Raw genomic sequence first — 16,912 nt, 5'->3', positions numbered from 1 at the left:
TCCAGTATGATTTGGACAGGTTGGGTGATTGGGCAGATGCATGGCAGATGCAGTATAATGTGGATAAATGCGAGGTTATCCACTTTGGTGGCAAAAACAGGAAGGCAGATTATAATCTGAACAGCAATAGATTGGGAGAAGGGGAAGTGCAACGAGACCTGGGTGTCCTTGTGCAGCAGTCGCTGAAGGTAAGCATGCAGGTGCAGCAGGCGGTTAAGGCAGCAAATGGTATGTTGGCCTTCATAGCGAGAGGATTCGAGTACAGGAGCAAGGATGTCTTGCTGCAGTTGTACAGGGCCTTGGTGAGACCACATCTGGAGTATTGTGTGCAGTTTTGGTCGCCTTATCTGAGGAAGAATGTTCTTGCCATGGAGGGAGTGCAGCGAAGATTCACCAGGCTGATACCTGGGATGGCAGGAATGACGTATGAGGAGAGATTGGGTCAATTGGGCTTATATTCACTGGAGTTTAGAAGAATGAGAGGGGACCTCAATGAAACTTATAAAATTCTAACAGGACTAGACAGACTAGATGCAGGAAGGATGTTCCCGATGGCCGGGGAGTCCAGAACCAGGGGTCACAGTCTAAGGATAAGGGGTAAGCTATTTAGGACAGAGATGAGGAGGAATTTCTTCACCCAGAGAGTGGTGAACCTGTGGAATTCTGTACCACAAAAGGCAGTTGAGGCCAATTCATTAAATATATTCAAGAAGGAGTTAGATATATTTCTTAAGGCTAAAGGGATCAAGGGATATGGGGAGAAAGCAGGGTCAGGGCACTGAATTTGGATGATCAGCCATGATCTCATTAAATGGCGGAACAGGCTCGAGGGGCCGAATGGCCTACTCCTGCTCCTATCTTCTATGTTTCTATGAACCAGGTTCACAACCGTGGCACCCTATTTGTTATACGCAGCGCCTGCAGTCAATGCAACTGAATATCAGTCGCCGCGTATAACGGGCGGCCCATTTGATACCGCCTGTTTTGCGCCACTACCCGAGACGAATTTCCAGGCCAATGTATCCTCAGTCTGAATCATTGAATTTGATGCTCTAGTTTTACACTGTGCAGCCACTTTTGTAAAACACCAGTCCTTTAATTGGCTGTGCAAATCTAAACCAGTGTTAGAGCTGAAAATTCATGCTCCAATTAGATATTGTGTTACTTTTTGGGCTTTTACTCCTCAGATATTTCTGGGGTTCAGCATCTTAGCTGGCTCCTATTGGGGAGCCTTCACTCAGTGTGTCCCATGGAGTGTTTTTACTTGTCTAGCTATATAAGTAATTCATTAAAATGTGTTCATAACTGCTGTGTTAAACTATATGGGGGAAAAATTGGGTATCGCCCATTTGGGGGCGCTAATATCGGCCGGGCGCAAAGTTTAGCGCCCGGCGCTAATTATCACCTCCGGCTGCAAAATTCGTCTCCATCGCCCCTGGAGGTAATTTGAGCGCTAAATCAAGTGCTACACATCTCTCTTAAGGCGCTAACGTTGGGGAGCGAGACTCTACCTCAGAATGCCACCGAAGCTCAAGCGATGTCCGTTACCATGGAAGCCAGACAGACTGGCGCCGTCCAGTTCTTAAAGGGGAGGGGCCATCTTGCTGGCCAGCCTCACCCTGCTCATTGCAGCCTTGAATCTCGGCCTGAAGAGACCTCGAAAGCAATTGTATTGGAAGCACTAATGAATATGCCCAGGGAAAGAGATCGGCGCTTAGGAACCCCAAAAGTGGTGCTGAGGGGCAAATCTCCTTAGGACAGCATTAAATCTCTCCCTCTCAACCAGCGTGTACCAAAGGTTTTGCCGACAAGAAAAGGCAGGAAGCGCCCACCTTTAAATAGCGCTCCCCCAGCCCCTTCCCGACTTGAAAATGTTCCTCTCTACCTGTCGTTCCTAGCAGCAGGCGCTAAGGCAGGGGGCGCGACTCAATTTCCGGTCCGGGGCGCTACACGCTTGCATGACGTCACGATCTGCGGGCGCAGGAGATTGTGGCGGTAGTGTATAGCGCCAGCGCAAAACGACAGGTCAATATTATGAGTGGCGCTAAAATAGCTGCGCTCAGGCGCTAAGTTGCTAACGGGAGGCACTAACCAACCAAATTGTTCCCCCTGTGTATATAATAATCTCATGTGGCAGTTCTTTTCTTTCCTTGCCATTCACAAATGCTCTCTGGTCTAGCTATCATCCCTCCAAAAAACAGATTATCTGGTCATTATCACATTGAGGTTTGTGGGACCTTGCTGTGCGCAAATTGGCTGCTGCGTTTCCCACATTACAATGGTGACTCCACTTCAAAAGTACTTCATTGACTGTAAAGCGCTTTGAGACGTCCGGTGGTCATGAAAGGCGCTAAATAAATGCAAGTCTTTCAAGTCTTTCTTTCTTTCCAAAGGCTTCAAGCAGACTCTTCAATTTGAATCAAATGGGGCTGAGAAATACTTTTCAAAAAGAGTCGCCAATCAAATATATATTTGGATCTCTCTCAAAATGTTTGTATTTGAATTGAATGGCTCAGCTGCTCCCTCGTGCACTTGGCTCAAATGACTAATTCTGCAACAGTTGCATTCAAATATGCTGGGGCATTTTTATTTCTGTGAGTGAAGGGCATTTTAGCCCTTCATGTATTGTAACAGAAAAATCAGTTGATGCCAATGATGCATATCTCAGACAGAAATGCTTCATTTTTATCACTGGGAAGTTTACTTCACTAAAATGTTTCTCAAGCCCTCAAATTCTTCCCATGGATGCGCAGATAGCCATCTTCCCTTCCCAACGCAGTCAAAAACAACCGCTGCTTTAGTACATTACCTCCGGCTGACTGAAAGGCTGCGGGTCTGATACTCGCTGTGCTGACAACCCTGGGTTTGGAAGCAGGAATTGAGGCTTCTGTGTAAGCTTGAGGAGCTGGAGGCCCAGTCACTGCGGTGTTGCTTGTGAAGCCGTCGCTGGAAAATTAAAAAAAACACAGGATGGAAAGTGAATGGGAAATACAAGGAAAATGTGATTAAGTTGTCACCGTTGGAACAGAACCAAACAGGATGCCAAAGGCAAGTTATCAAATCCATGGCTGGGAGTGAGCAGCAGAAATGTCTCTTCTCTTATCATCAGTTTACACAGACCTTAAATCACTGGATACATCCAAGACTTCAATACCAGGTATTCAATAAGCAGCCAATTCTCTGATCATCCACAGTTCTATCATAAATACGAAGGGAATTGTTTTATACAAACAATTACAGAAGCAGGAAGTTTTAAACTAAATCACGACAAGGCTTTTGAATAGCTTCTTTACCAGTGCCCCCCGGTAGTGCGGTCTTGCATCTTCTCAGCAGTCGTCTGAAGGGCACATCCTTGGTTAGTTTGAAATAAAAAATGTAAACATTTTTCCATTAAAAAAAAAAAAATGCCACTGGTTGCTTTTCTGCTTTTTCCTTCAGTGTTGCGTGTGAGGCAATTTAACAAATGTCCAAACACTGCAGAACAGCACCCAACTAGAAGGCTGAACTACAGGTATATAGCTAAACCAGAGAGTTACAAAGTTGGAGAGAGTCTGGCATAAAATGTACAGTTTCCTGGTCAGACTTTACCCGAGGCCAAATTCAGCAAGGCTGTGAGCACGAGTCAGAGACAGCACTTTAACAATATAGCCCCAATCTTCCATCTAGTTAATTAATCCACACTTGTCCAAGTGACTGTTAATTTTGTCCCTGATTCTGTTTCTAAAAGCTTCTCCACTACTGAGGTCAAATTGACTGGCCTGTAGTTGCTGGGTTTATCTTTACACCCGGTTTTGAACAATGGTGTAACATTTGCAATTCTCCAGTCCTCTGGCACCACCCCCGTGTCTATGGAAGATTGGAAGATTATGGCCAGTACCTCCGCGATTTCTTCCCTCAGCATCCTCGGATGCATCCCGTCCGCTCCTGGGTGATTTATCTACTTTAAGTACAGCCATCCTTTCAAATACCTTCTCTATCAATTTTTATCCTATCAAGTATGTCCACTACCTCCTCCTTTACTATGCATATGGCAGCATCCTCTTCCTTGAAGACAGATGCAAAGTACTCGTTTAGTGCCTCAGCCATACCCTCTGTCTCCATGCATAGGTCTCCTTTTTGGTCCCTAATCAGCCCCACCCTTCATTTTACTACCCTTTTACTATTTATATGCCTAAAGACAACTTTGGGATAACCTTTTATGTTGGCTGCCATTCTATTCTCATACCCTCTCTTTGCCCCTCTTATTTTCTTTTTCACTTCTCTGACTTTTCTATATTTAACCTGATTCTCTGATGTATTCTCGATCTAACATCTGTCATACACGCTCTTTTTCTGCTTCATCATACTCTCTATCTCTTTCATCATCCAGGGAGCCCTGACTTTAGTTGCCCTACCTTTTCCCCTAGTGGGAATGTACCTCAACTGTACCCGAACTATTTCCTCTTTAAAGGCAGCCCATTGTTCCTTACAGTTTTGCCTGCCAATCTTTACCCGGGCCAGATCCGTTGTCATCCCACTGAAATTGGCCTTCCACTAGTTAAACATTTTACTCTCGATTGATCCTTGTCCTTTTCCATAGTTAATCTAAACCTTATGATACTATGATCACTGTTCCCTAAATGTTCACTGACTGACACTTGCTCCACTTGACCTACCTCATTCCCCAGAACCAGATCCAGCAATGCCTCCTCCCTCGTCAGGCCGGAAACATACTGATCACGAAAGTTCTCCTGAACACACTTCAGAAATTCTTCCCCCTCTCTGCCCTTTACACTATTACAATCCCAGTCTATATTAGGATAGTTGAAGTCCCCCATTATTACTACTCTATAGTTCTTGCACCTCTCTCTAATTTCTCTGCAAATTTGCTCCTCCATATCTTTCCCTTTATTTGGTGGTTTATAGAATACACCTAGTAGTGTAATGGCACCTCTATTATTTATTAACTCTAGCCATATAGATTCTGTCCTTGACTCCTCCAGGACATCCTCCCTCTCCAGCACTGTAACATTCTCCTTGACCAATACTGTCACACCACCTCCTATCTTTCCTGAATACTTTATAACCAGGAATATTTAATACCCAATCCTGCCATTTTTTGAGCCAAGTCTCAGTTATTGCCACAACATCATATTCCCATGTGGCTATTTGCACCTGCAGCTCACCAACCTTGTTTACTACGCTTCGTGCGTTCACATACATACGCTGTAAACCCATCTTAGACCATCCTGTATTCTCTCTTAGTTTGACCCCACATAATACCGTACTATTTCTTACTTTAGTGCTCTCTGCCTCTCCCAATCCTGCGAGTGCTGATTCTTGCTTTCAAGGCGGGTAAATCTGAATATCACCCGAGGATGGGATTCATTGGTAGGCAAGATTGAATGTTGGACAAGGCTGGGATTCAGAGTGAATGTGCTAAATAATGCCTGTTGCAGTCGATAGTAAACTCACACTCTTCTCGGTTGAGAAACTGAAGTTTGGCATTTAGCTGAACATAACTGCCCAGTGCTCATTGAGTGGTATTTTATCGTAAGGACATTACTGAATATCCAAAGGGACTGCAACGCAGTAGCAAGACACTATATTGCTAAATTCTGGAGCACAGTTCACTGCATTTGATATCAGGAATAAAAGTGTGTTCAGCAAAAGACATTTAATATAAGCAACCTAGGATTACAAAGGAAAAACTTTGAAAGGGACATAAATTGGATTAGTTGTTGATTAGGATATTTTCCTCAAGCAGGATGAAGATTAAGCTGAGAAACAGAGATGACAACATCCAAAAATCTAAACAGGTGATGGAGGGAGGGGGGATGGAGTTATGGGTGCTGAGGTTCATCCCACACTGACTGTTCCTTCCTCCTTCATTTCCTTGTATTTTTTCCCAGTTTTATTTATGGACTAGTGGATGTACTGAGGCATTGCTCGCAGTAAATTGGAGAGCATGCTGTTTTATAAGGGCAGGAGCATTATATCATGCAATTCAGCGTATTATTCTGTTGCCAACGGCAACTGTATATTCTGGTCCACGCATTTAAAACCACATAGTCTAATTGCCATGGACAGGTCAACTGGAGCCTAGGCATAGCCTGAGATTAATTAGAGAGTAATTGTAAATTACTGGCTCCTCCTCAAAATCAGAAGCAGCAGGAAATGACTGGCTTGCTTCTCTGAACATGACAGAAATTTGCATGTTTGGTGAAACGTGATGCCTGAAATGTGAGAGACAGGTCTTACGTATTCAGAATTTAAATGCACCAAACTCTGTTTCTTTCCCCCAATGACCATCGAATGGGCTGTGGAGGTAAAAAAACCTTGGCATTGTTTAAGAAACAACTAGATGCTATGACGGGGGAATAGTCGGCCACATCAGCGTGCAAGTTACATCTCTATTTTGGGGTTACATCTTCAGTAAGTAGGACATTACAGCATATCAAAAGGGCGTATGCTGCACTGCAACTTCTAAAAGTTTTTTTTATATTTAGAGGGCAAGCACAAAAACTTTACAGAATTTCCCTGCAACTTGGACTTATTTGGATTTGGCAATCTCAATTCTTCCCAAGATTGTGAAAGGGAGAGCTTGGCACCAAGCTGCTCAAACAGAGACAGCCTCAGTTAAATAAGAAAGTTGTAAGATATATCTGGCACAGAGAGGAAGCTGGAAAATGAGAGTGCCTCTGTGCAATGTGAATACTTGGCATCTCTGTTGCCTGGTTAATATTGTACCGTCACACCATTTGTAGCATTAGTGCTCTGTTAAAAATTTGTAGTGATTGTGACACAAATCGATAAGCAGGTACCTAGTCCTTTTGGTATGTGCAGATTGAGACTGGTAGCTGAGGGAGGAAGAAGTCTTCTGCTGCCAGCTGTAGTTAAAAGGAGACAAAGGTATTAAACAAAAAAAAACCTCAGAGTAAGTGAAGAACACGGTACAGTTTCTCCTGTAAAGGGGAGTAGGCTGTCCTCCTAAAATTCCACTTGTTTTCCTTGTTGATATATATTTTAAAGATTTTTTAAGGGACAGCTGTAGAATACAGAAAAAAAATACATTATTTTCCATGAAGGTTTATTTTTATGTGGCCAGAGCAGTGTGCGGTTTCTGTTACCTATAATTTAGTAACTGTAAAAGCAGCTTCAGAACAGATAGACATAATGCGTGTTGGAGCTGGTCCTTGTAACTGCAGTTTGAAGCTCCCAGCACAGAAGATGGGAATGCACTTCACAGAATTGGCCCAATAAGCTCCATCTCTGACCCGCACTCCTATCTAACAAAATTCTGTGCTGGGAGTGGAGCTGTACCAAATTTACCCTGATGTCCTAGCTCTCAGACAATACTTAACTCTTTGCTTAGTGTAGAACCACTACAGTTCTTGAAAGTCAAGTGTTGTGTGGTGGAGTCATTTTCTTTTTTGTCCTGATATGCTGTACCTTGCACACACATTTCAGAATGTTGCTGATAATGTATTTACACCTGGTACAGTTTGATACGAGGTGTACATCTACAATTGTCTTGTGAACGACCCACGTACTGTTGAGTCATTTTCAATGAGTTGTCCGCTATTACAGTCAGCTTCAGTGTCCTCAGGCTTGCTTAGGGTGTTTGGTCCTAATCACGATCCAATGACCCCTACTGGAAGTGCACAGCGCACTGCCAATTCCCCCAGTCAGAGAAAGGTACCCTCAACGTGTCTGTGTGGGCTGAATTTCAACCTACGTCCCAGAGGTGAAAGAACTATGTCCCAACATACTCCACCACCCAACTCCCAGAAGAGTGATGAGACATTGTGTTTATTTAGATTCAAACCCCAATCTTAAATTAAGATTTTAAAGAATACCAAAATGTTATTGGAAAAAGGAACAGATAAAACTTTGACAACAGAGTTTTTTTTTATAAAGTAGGATACAAGAGGACTGTTTCTTACACCCCTCAGTATTAAACACAGGCGAAAAAAGCAGATTCCAAAATAATCAGTGCAACCAAGGCTTAAGAAATGTGTGATTATGAAAAATATATATTTTTTATAAAAACTCAGTTACTGCGAATATAAAAACCACAGAAATACCCCACAGAGTGGGAAAAGTTAGACAGTTCTTGACTTAGGGTGTTAATGGTTCAAGTTAGGCAAAATATGTGAGGAGGGGGAATTATGGAATTGTTGCAGTCATGCTGTCCACATGGGGAGGTTATATATGGAAAATATAGCACCGCTAAATAATTCTCCAAACACTGAAGAAAAATACACTCTGAAATATAGTAAAGTAATCATTACTTGAAATAAGAAATTCCTAAATATATTTAAAGTATTGTTATTTACAGGTGAATGGTGTTGCAGATATACATATCCATAATATATTGAAAAGTGACATCTATGTGCACTTTCTGTAAGCTTTCGGCATTAGAAGTTCCTATGCCAAATTTGCAATGGAAATGGCCTTATGTAAACTTGTCATGCTGTAACTATACCTTCCCACCAGTGGAGGTGCTACAGTGAGGCACTACAGTGCCACCACTGACATGAGGGTGTAATTACAGTGACAAGTTTACATAGCCAGTTTCCATTATAAATATGGACATAGGAACTTATAATAAAAGAAATTTAAAAAAAAAAGATGTACAGGAGTTTAAAATGGGGACCAAGTTACATCTGCATACCCTGGTCCAATTATCCCGTGCTCTCTAACCTTGCTTCACCTGAAGACGATACTTGGTCTTGAATGCCCACGTGCAACCCTTCTTTCTCTATTTCTTTCTTAATCTGTCCCAGTGTTTGAACTCTACTATATTATTCTCTTCCTGTATCTTTGTTACTCTCCCTCTAATCAGCCACCATCTCTCTAATACTCCCTTATATGTTTCGGTTCCGCCTGCCCTTCTCCTTATTTCTTTAACAACCTCACTCTAATTGTGGAATGGCCACGGCTGCAACCACAGGGTGGGGATGGATGCTCAGTGGCACATGCCTCTGCATTCTTCACATGGCAGGTCTGCATTGGGCCAGACCGTGGAGAACAGGGGTCTAGGCAAGTCTGGTACTATCAACTAGCGAGAGAGGGTGTACCCAGGGATGAGGCATTAATTTTGCAAGGGGATGGGAAGATATTGGAAGGTGGATAGGGAAGTTTATGGGTATGTTTGTGATTTTGTTGTGAATTAGTCCATTTTCAATGTATTAATTATATGGGATTACAGAGATATTTTAGGAGTATATACATGGCGGCTGTACACCACAGAACTTTTTTTGGTAGCAAGGAAACCTACAATTTGCAAACAGTTACAACTGCCTTCTGATCTACCTCAGCTACGATTACTCAGATTTGCCTATTAAGGGCTGTGGCCTCAAACGGACAGGACAGGTTAGCACTAAGCATTACAACCGGGCTCCAAAGCATAGACAACCCATGCCTCAGGGGAACCAGCAGTGTATATTGAAAATCTTTGAGTAAAATCTTGGGGTAAAATTTCCGTGGCATTCTCCCGGTCTCCTGCCATAACCTTGGTGTAAACGGTGGGAGGTTACAGTGGGAGATCGGGAGAACTCCCACAGCCGCTTGGGACTGCACATTTGTGCGCTGTAGTGATGCAGAGTCCCTTCAACCAATCATATGGTGCCGAACCCCAGAGCATCAACCAGATCAGATCCCAGAACCAATGTTCCTTCAACCTGTCCACCGAACCAATCAGACCTTTGAGCTGTCTCTGTAATGGCATTTCTGATGGGCTCCCGTGATCACGGGCATGAATGGGGTTTCCGCCGCATTTCTGGCGACTTTACGGTGGCAGAGCGGGAGCAGCTTAGAGGAAATTCCCAACCAGTGTGTCTTTTAGCTCCAATTTTGTCCTCGATGTTTCATTTCCAGACACATTAATCCTCTACACGCCAGTCAGCAGTAAAAAGTACAAATCGGTGGCCGCACCATTTTGTGCGCCAACGTTCTATACTTGGTAGCAGCAGGACGTGGGTTCGCATCCACTGTTCCCTACCTTACCGCCGCTACCCTCCAAACAGCAATTTCCCTAAATTGGACATGCAGGAGCCCAAGCCAGGAGCTTCCACACAGGAAGGGGAAAAATATGAGGACAAGTTATCTCAGTCTGCACTCTACGTCTCAACACCACTAAAGAATGAACTTCTGTTTATATAGTGCCTTTCACAACCTCAGGACGTCCCCAAGCACTTTACAGCTAAGTGTAGTCACTGTTGTGATGGAGGAAACACAGCAAGGTCCCACAAACAGCGATGGGATTATGACCAGATAATCTGGTTTTGAGGTATTGGTTGATGGATACACATTGTCCAGGACACCAGGGAAAACTCCGCTGCTCCTGTTTGAAATAATGCCATGGGATTTTTACGTCCACCTGAGGGGGCCTCGGGTTTAACGTCGCATCTGGAAGATGGCACCTCCGACAGTGCAGCACTCCCTCAGCACTGCACCGGAGTGACGGCCTGAATTATCTGCTCAAGTCGCCGGAGTGGGGCTTGAACCCACAGCCTTCTGACTCGGAGGCGAGTGTGCTACCCACTGAGCCACAGCTGGCACTGACTGTGGGATGGCAGCAGAAGACATTTCAATGGGGAATGGTGCCTGATGTAGGGAGCAAGGTCTAATACAGGGGAGGAAGAGGAACACAAACATTGGGGAGCTACCCTACTCAACTTTCCAAAGGAGGATGTTGAAAACTTAGTCAGTGGACAGTTTCTGCCTGCTAAACTTCAATATATCTGCAACACATCAATTAATATGTTAGCATACACTGATATTGATTATATGTATATTCATTACAGATACAATTCATAATGAATTCTTTACAGATTTACATCTAGGGCTTGCTATACATTTAAAAATCCATGTTTATCCGTATATATCCATATATGCTCTGCACATGTGGCCTTTTATAGGATTAATTTCCACGGATTCGTGGTACCTCAGGTTTGCTTTTCCCGGAGGAATAGAACTAGGCCTGGTTCGTTTGGGTAAAGAAGGCGCGTTGATGAGTGGAGTTATACGAATCGCCTCCAAGGCAGTCCGTGGTTTGGGTGGGCTGACACCGAATCTACCCACAAAGAATTAAAGAAAAACACACACGTATTATGAAGATGATAACATTCATTTCACCAGTTTGGTTCGTTGCTCTCCTGACTTTTGCTGGCACACACTACCCTCCAGTACCAAGCTTAAGCAACCGTTCTTTATCAGTGACCCTAGATCGTGAGTGCTGCCAGGCTATTTGACCATCGAGGGCATCACAGCTGAGCCCAATCCAGCCCTCCGCCTCACATGCACTCAAACGTACGGTCCAGCAGGGGTCACCAGACAACCATCAGGAGAAGGAACCCAGCCCAGGGGCACTGAGGCCAACTGTCACAACCCAACTGCTGCCCCCAGCCGAGCTCAGATAACTCGGCAAAGACCAGGAATTCAACACAGGACAATCCTGGTCTGTGTGGCGCAGTAGCACAACAAACTTTGCACCCTCACTGAACGAGTGAGGATTTCCCAGCTGACAAACAGCCACCAGATGTCTCCTTGGACTCAACGTGCTCTCGACATCTCTTCACAGCCAACTCAAGAACACCATTCATAATAGCATGCAAGCAGGACCCTTGCTTGATTTAGGAATGGTGCATGGTGGAAGGGGGCAGAAAAGGCCCAATATGCAACAAGAAAGGACAACCTTTCAGGGATAAAACGATAAACCCCATAAAATAAAACATTCATGCTATACTTTGACCAGACCTTGTTCCAGATTCTTGGACGGCAACAGTTGCATTAATTGTCAGACAATGCACACACAGCATCCAACTCCCCCAAAAATCACAACTTTCTTCTGGTGAACATCTGGCTTAAAAAGGACAAGGATGGTTTGCTTCCTGACCATGCTGATCTATCGATGGAGAGGTCAGATCACACGCAGGTACAACCCCAGTAAAACCCCAAAATGGAAACCTTTTTTTTTTTAGTTTAAACGCATTGCATCATTTGTTCACTGAATTTTGAAGAGAGTAAAAAACACATTTTTAAGCTGGCAACAAAATGAAGAGAAACAGTTGTTTGCTTAAGGAGCGTTACATTTAAAGGACACTGTTCCCACAGAAATATTGTAAATAGGCAGTGTGATAAGATAATTTTTAGTGCAGTAATGTGCTTCATGTTTTAGAAGATGCTGGGCTTTTTCCTGACAATCCCCTGTCGTTTCCTTCCCTTAGATTAGCTCCATTCAGAATTCTCAGGAAGGCACAGATAAGGAGGACTGTTTTTTGATTCCAGTCTGGTGACTGTGCTCTGCTTGTGCGGTGGTAGCCATCAGACTAGCCGGTGAAGACAAGAGTGATGACATTAAAAAATACAGCCAAGCTGGAGAGTGAGGCTGACAATAGCGGTGAGGTGAAGTGATTGCGGCCGCTCGATTCTGCCAAGTTATTGTGGCAGAGACATTAACAAGGGCCAGAGTGAAGTGATGTGACCGGGGTGCCAGGGACATTGCCTGCATGCCACGGACAACCGGTGGCAGCACACCCAGGGGCCAAACCCTGTGCCAAACGACGTGGCCCAATAGCTGTTTTTTCAAGTCAGAGATGCAGGTTTCATTTGACTGGCCCTCCAGCAGAGTCAAGGGCACACACGCTCATTAAATAGGGAGAGTGGTGCTCGGACACTGAAGGCTTCCTCTTTCACAGAGCCCTGGCACCAATATAAAAAGGAGCCTACAGTTGGGATTTTTTCTTTTAAGCAGCTTGAAGCTTCCAGGAAGGCAACAAACAACACATCGGCCAAAACTTGCTACTGTGTCATCATAGATTATGACAACTTTGCTTCACAACTCATCAGTTTTGAGATCGATGGGGTAACGCTGCTCCATGGATCCCTGGTGGTATCAAGGAGTGGGCAGTTGGGGCTACTGACCTGCACTTGCCTCTCGCGAGGCTCCCTGCCAGAAGGACAGCCTCCCAGAATGAGCCCTTTTGTATTGGGCTTGAGTCAATGCACAGCCCTGCAGTACTGGGCTTCTGCCACTGGGTGTCACCAGCACCCCGTGCCAGCAGCGCTGACACAAACTGGGCGTTGCAAAGATATGTGGAGTCAGCTGGTAACGTTTTGGGACGCATCTTTCTCTGGTGGTGCACAGCTGAGAATGAGAATTCAATGTGGGAACAAACGTGCGTACCTATTGCTTCATGCCCCACACTGAGGAAACGAAAGAGTAGAGGAACCTCCAAGAATACATGCAACCAGATTTGGCAACCCCTTATGTAGCCATGGGGACGCGCATTACATACCCTTGTCTAACTCTTTGTTTCCCCAGACCTCAAACTGGGAACTCGTTACCTTTCCACAGTTTTCATTTCCTTTTACAATCTCCAGGTTGTAAGATCCATTCGGATGGCCATTTCTTAATTGACCTCATTTGTTCTACTGTTTTCAACCCTGATCTTGCACTGTGGGCCTTAGCTCTTCAAGAATTCTCAATTAAAACATTTTGTTGCACGCCTTTAATTCTCATTGTGATGGTAAAGAAAAACGATCTAGGGATTTGGAAACTTTTTGAGCACAGACTCCTCTTACTGTAGCCCTGCTGTTTAAAAGTGAGCAGGAAATTATTTACACCCGAATTTGTCAGATATATCGAAGAAAACTAACGTCTGATTTTGATCAAACAAGTACTTCATGTGCTCTGTCACATTGAGTTCCCATCCTGGGATTTCCCACACCTTCCTTCCACAACATGACCTGAGATTTGTGCTGATTTGTTTAAGAGTACTGTTCCCTCAGATTCAGAGTCACAAAAATCTTAAGAGTAGGCTGTAATCCAGGTTCTGAATCCAAACCAAACTAAATTTATAGTCAGTTTGAACAAGTCCAGTTCAACCCAAATCCACTTGGATTTGGGCAGTCGTTTTCAATAAAGTTATTTTTTATAATTTTTAGGGATTGTTGTTTAAGCCAGAGACACCATCAGGCACTCTCAGATCAGGTAGACTGAGGAACACTTCCCTCAACAATCAACCTCACAATGGAAGAACAATCCTTATTATATCGGGTTGCATCCTTTGTACTATGCACCCCTTCGGAGACTTAGCAGTGCTCTATTGTGTATACATTTGTGTAGTGAACCACAAAACAATAGAAGTTAAAAGCATAGGAGGTGGCCATTCGGCCCATTGTGTCTATGCTGCCTGTTTGCTAGAGCAATTCAGAACTAAACTACCTAGCATAAAGGAAGATGGTTGTGGTTATTGGAGGCCAATTATCTCAGCCCCAGGACATTGTTGCAGGAGTTCCTCAGGGTAGTGTCCTAAGCCCAACCATCTTCAGTTGCTTTATCAATGACCTCCCCTCCATCATAGAGTCAGAAGTGGGGCTGGTCACTGATGACTGCACAGTGCTCAGCTCCATTCATGATGCCACAGATATGAAGCAGTCCGTGCCCGCATGCAGCAAGACCTGGACAACATCCAGGCTTGGGCTGATAAGTGGCAAATAACATTTGCACCAGACAATCCAACAAGAGAGAGTCTAGCCACCGCCCCTTGATATTCCATGGCATTACCATCGCCTAGTGCGAATTATTCCACTTACAGCACCATTTATTTTGAATGATTCGCACCCACACTAACTAGAAGACCTCATTCAATTGTGTCAAATGTTTGCTAAAATCAGAAACAGGCATTTCCAGCCTATAATCCAGGGTATTTCAGCAATCAAGCAAGTTCTGCTGTGTGTGTGTGTATTAATCCAGTTTACTGTATTGCTGAGCTCAGTCCCACTGCAGCCAGTTCACCCCCCCTGAAGCCATGACATTTTAAGTAAAAGGTTCAAATCAAAATTACTACCACCGAACCAGCACACCGGATTCCCAGCCCCCGAACCAGCATCCCCCCCATCCGCCCCCGAACCAGCAACCCTCACCACAGAGCCCACACACCCCTGCATGAAATCAACTGACCTCCCCACCCAGCCGAAGCACCTGGCATGAGCCACCCACTGCCACCTGGCACACCCATCCCTGCACCAAGTCACTCCCCATTGCCTTCTCCGATGTATTCATTTTTCTTTTATAAAAAGGCCTGAGTATTGTTAATACTTAACACCTCGTCTCACAGCAATAAACATAGGAGCGTCAGTGAGTACTCAGCAGGTGCTGTAGGCACGTTCTCTCCCTGTAGCTCGGGGCCCACGTTTTCAAGTAAATTTCCTACAGTCAACTGCAGGGAGGCTCGTTTGGATGGTCTTGTTCAATTTCCACCTTCACCTGCATTCTGGTGGATTTAGAGCGGTTCTTCCCATTCTCCAGGAGATTTATGGGGCTTTTCCAAGTTTTGGAATAGTCAAGGAAGAGATTCTTGCATCAACTCGGAGTCTGGGGGTGGAGGGGTTAAATTAGTGTGGTCCACAGTGCGCTGGAGCCATTTATTGCCTGGTACACTCTGGGCCTCCAGTTTTATTGTTAGTGACATCCTTTCTGTAGACATAGACAGATGGGAAGAAGGTGAAGGGAGATGATGTACCTAATCTGCGCAGAGAGAGCAGCAGTTACAGTGGCAGCGGCCAGGGATGTGGTCCTGGGCCCAGCAAGCATTCCGGGCTGCATGGATGAAGCAATGGAAGGGGCACCCACTCTGAAGAGGACACAGAGCAGAAAGAGAGAGAAAGGCATCAACACTACAATGACATACACAGCTCAACACAACAGCTAACATCAGCAGACACCAATTAGACAAGAGCATTACTGAATAAAACAGCATTAGATTATGGGCAGGAACTAGAGTGCTCTGATTGGCTGAAACACCTTGTAAAATTCATCACAAGTCAGATGGTTTCAGGAGCCTCTGACCCTTTTAATCTGTCGAGTGATTTATTTTTGATCAATTGGGAATGATGCCTGCAGCGGTCGCAAGCATACACAGCCTTGCGCGAAATGTGCCCTGTTTCCAAGGCAACTGTCCCCTCCACGGACAGCCCAATCAGATAGTTCCAATTTTTACTTCCTGGTTCTCGAGCCTTTTTTCAAAAAATAATTTCCATCTTCTCTGTATTTCTGAAGATAGTCTGATTAATAAAGGATAATTTATGATATCACCTCCACTGATATAGAAGGGAGATATTATGGAGGAGGAGTTCTGTTGAGAACTGTTATGAAGGATAGATTCTATGCACCCATAATCTAACAACAATAAATCAAAAGGCATGCTTTATCCGGAATTCAGCTCACCAGAATGTGGCGGGAGAGTGGGGCTGCTGGTGTGCCAAAACCCATCAATAATGCCCATCTTTTTATTCATTCTTGCCTCAGCAACACAGGAGAGCAATGGAGGATATCACTACTGAGCCCCTGTAATCCCTACAATAGTTTCACAATCTGGAAGAGGAGCCTTGAGTGCAGATTGTAAACTAAGTCAAGGATTTACACAAACACCACAGAGTTTGGTGGAATATTTCTTACAGACAATGAAGCTTTTGGATGTAATCTGTGTGGAGTTTGCACATTCTCCCCGTGTTTGCGTGGGTTTCCTCCGGGTGCTCCGGTTTCCTCCCACAGTCCAAAGATGTGCGGGTTAGGTTGATTGGCTATGATAAATTGACCCTTAGTGTTAGGGGGATTAAATACGGGGATAGGGTGGGATATGTGTTGGTTATGGGGATCGGGTGGGATATGTGTCGGTGCAGGCTCGATGGGCCGAAATGGCCTCTATCTGCACTGTGGGGTTTCTGTGTTCTGTGTAACTGTGTCACAGCTACTCCATGGGTCTCCTGTGGTGCAGTGTTGGCTCACAGCAACACACCCCCAGACAGCTGCTAAAGCATTCCAGCAATGTTCTCACTAATGTTTTTTGGGTGCACAGCCCCTTTAAACGAGTTGTGTGGCCCATTCAAATTATCGCGCATGCGCGGGTTTTTTTCCATTTAA

At 44.5% G+C, this 16,912-nt stretch overlaps 1 protein-coding gene across 1 annotated transcript in view; it reads right to left on the bottom strand.

Moving 5' to 3' along the window:
- The window catches only part of ldb3a (LIM domain binding 3a), a 210,520-nt gene that overhangs the window by 43,403 nt on the left and 150,205 nt on the right, over nucleotides 1–16,912 (bottom strand). Inside the window, exons 9-12 of the mRNA XM_085970260.1 lie at nucleotides 15,513–15,623; nucleotides 10,931–11,059; nucleotides 6,804–6,869; nucleotides 2,810–2,946 (exon numbers count right to left, since the gene is read on the bottom strand). Of these exons, the coding sequence (XP_085826386.1) occupies nucleotides 2,810–2,946; nucleotides 6,804–6,869; nucleotides 10,931–11,059; nucleotides 15,513–15,623 (443 nt within the window). The remainder of the gene's footprint in view (nucleotides 1–2,809; nucleotides 2,947–6,803; nucleotides 6,870–10,930; nucleotides 11,060–15,512; nucleotides 15,624–16,912) is intronic.

Source organism: Somniosus microcephalus, chromosome 29 (genome assembly GCF_052327205.1).
Source record: "Somniosus microcephalus isolate GS21.2 chromosome 29, FLI_Smic_1.0, whole genome shotgun sequence".
Classification (NCBI taxonomy): Eukaryota; Metazoa; Chordata; class Chondrichthyes; order Squaliformes; family Somniosidae; genus Somniosus; species Somniosus microcephalus.
Note: the sequence above shows the minus strand (reverse complement) of the source record. Positions and strands in the feature narration are given on the sequence as shown.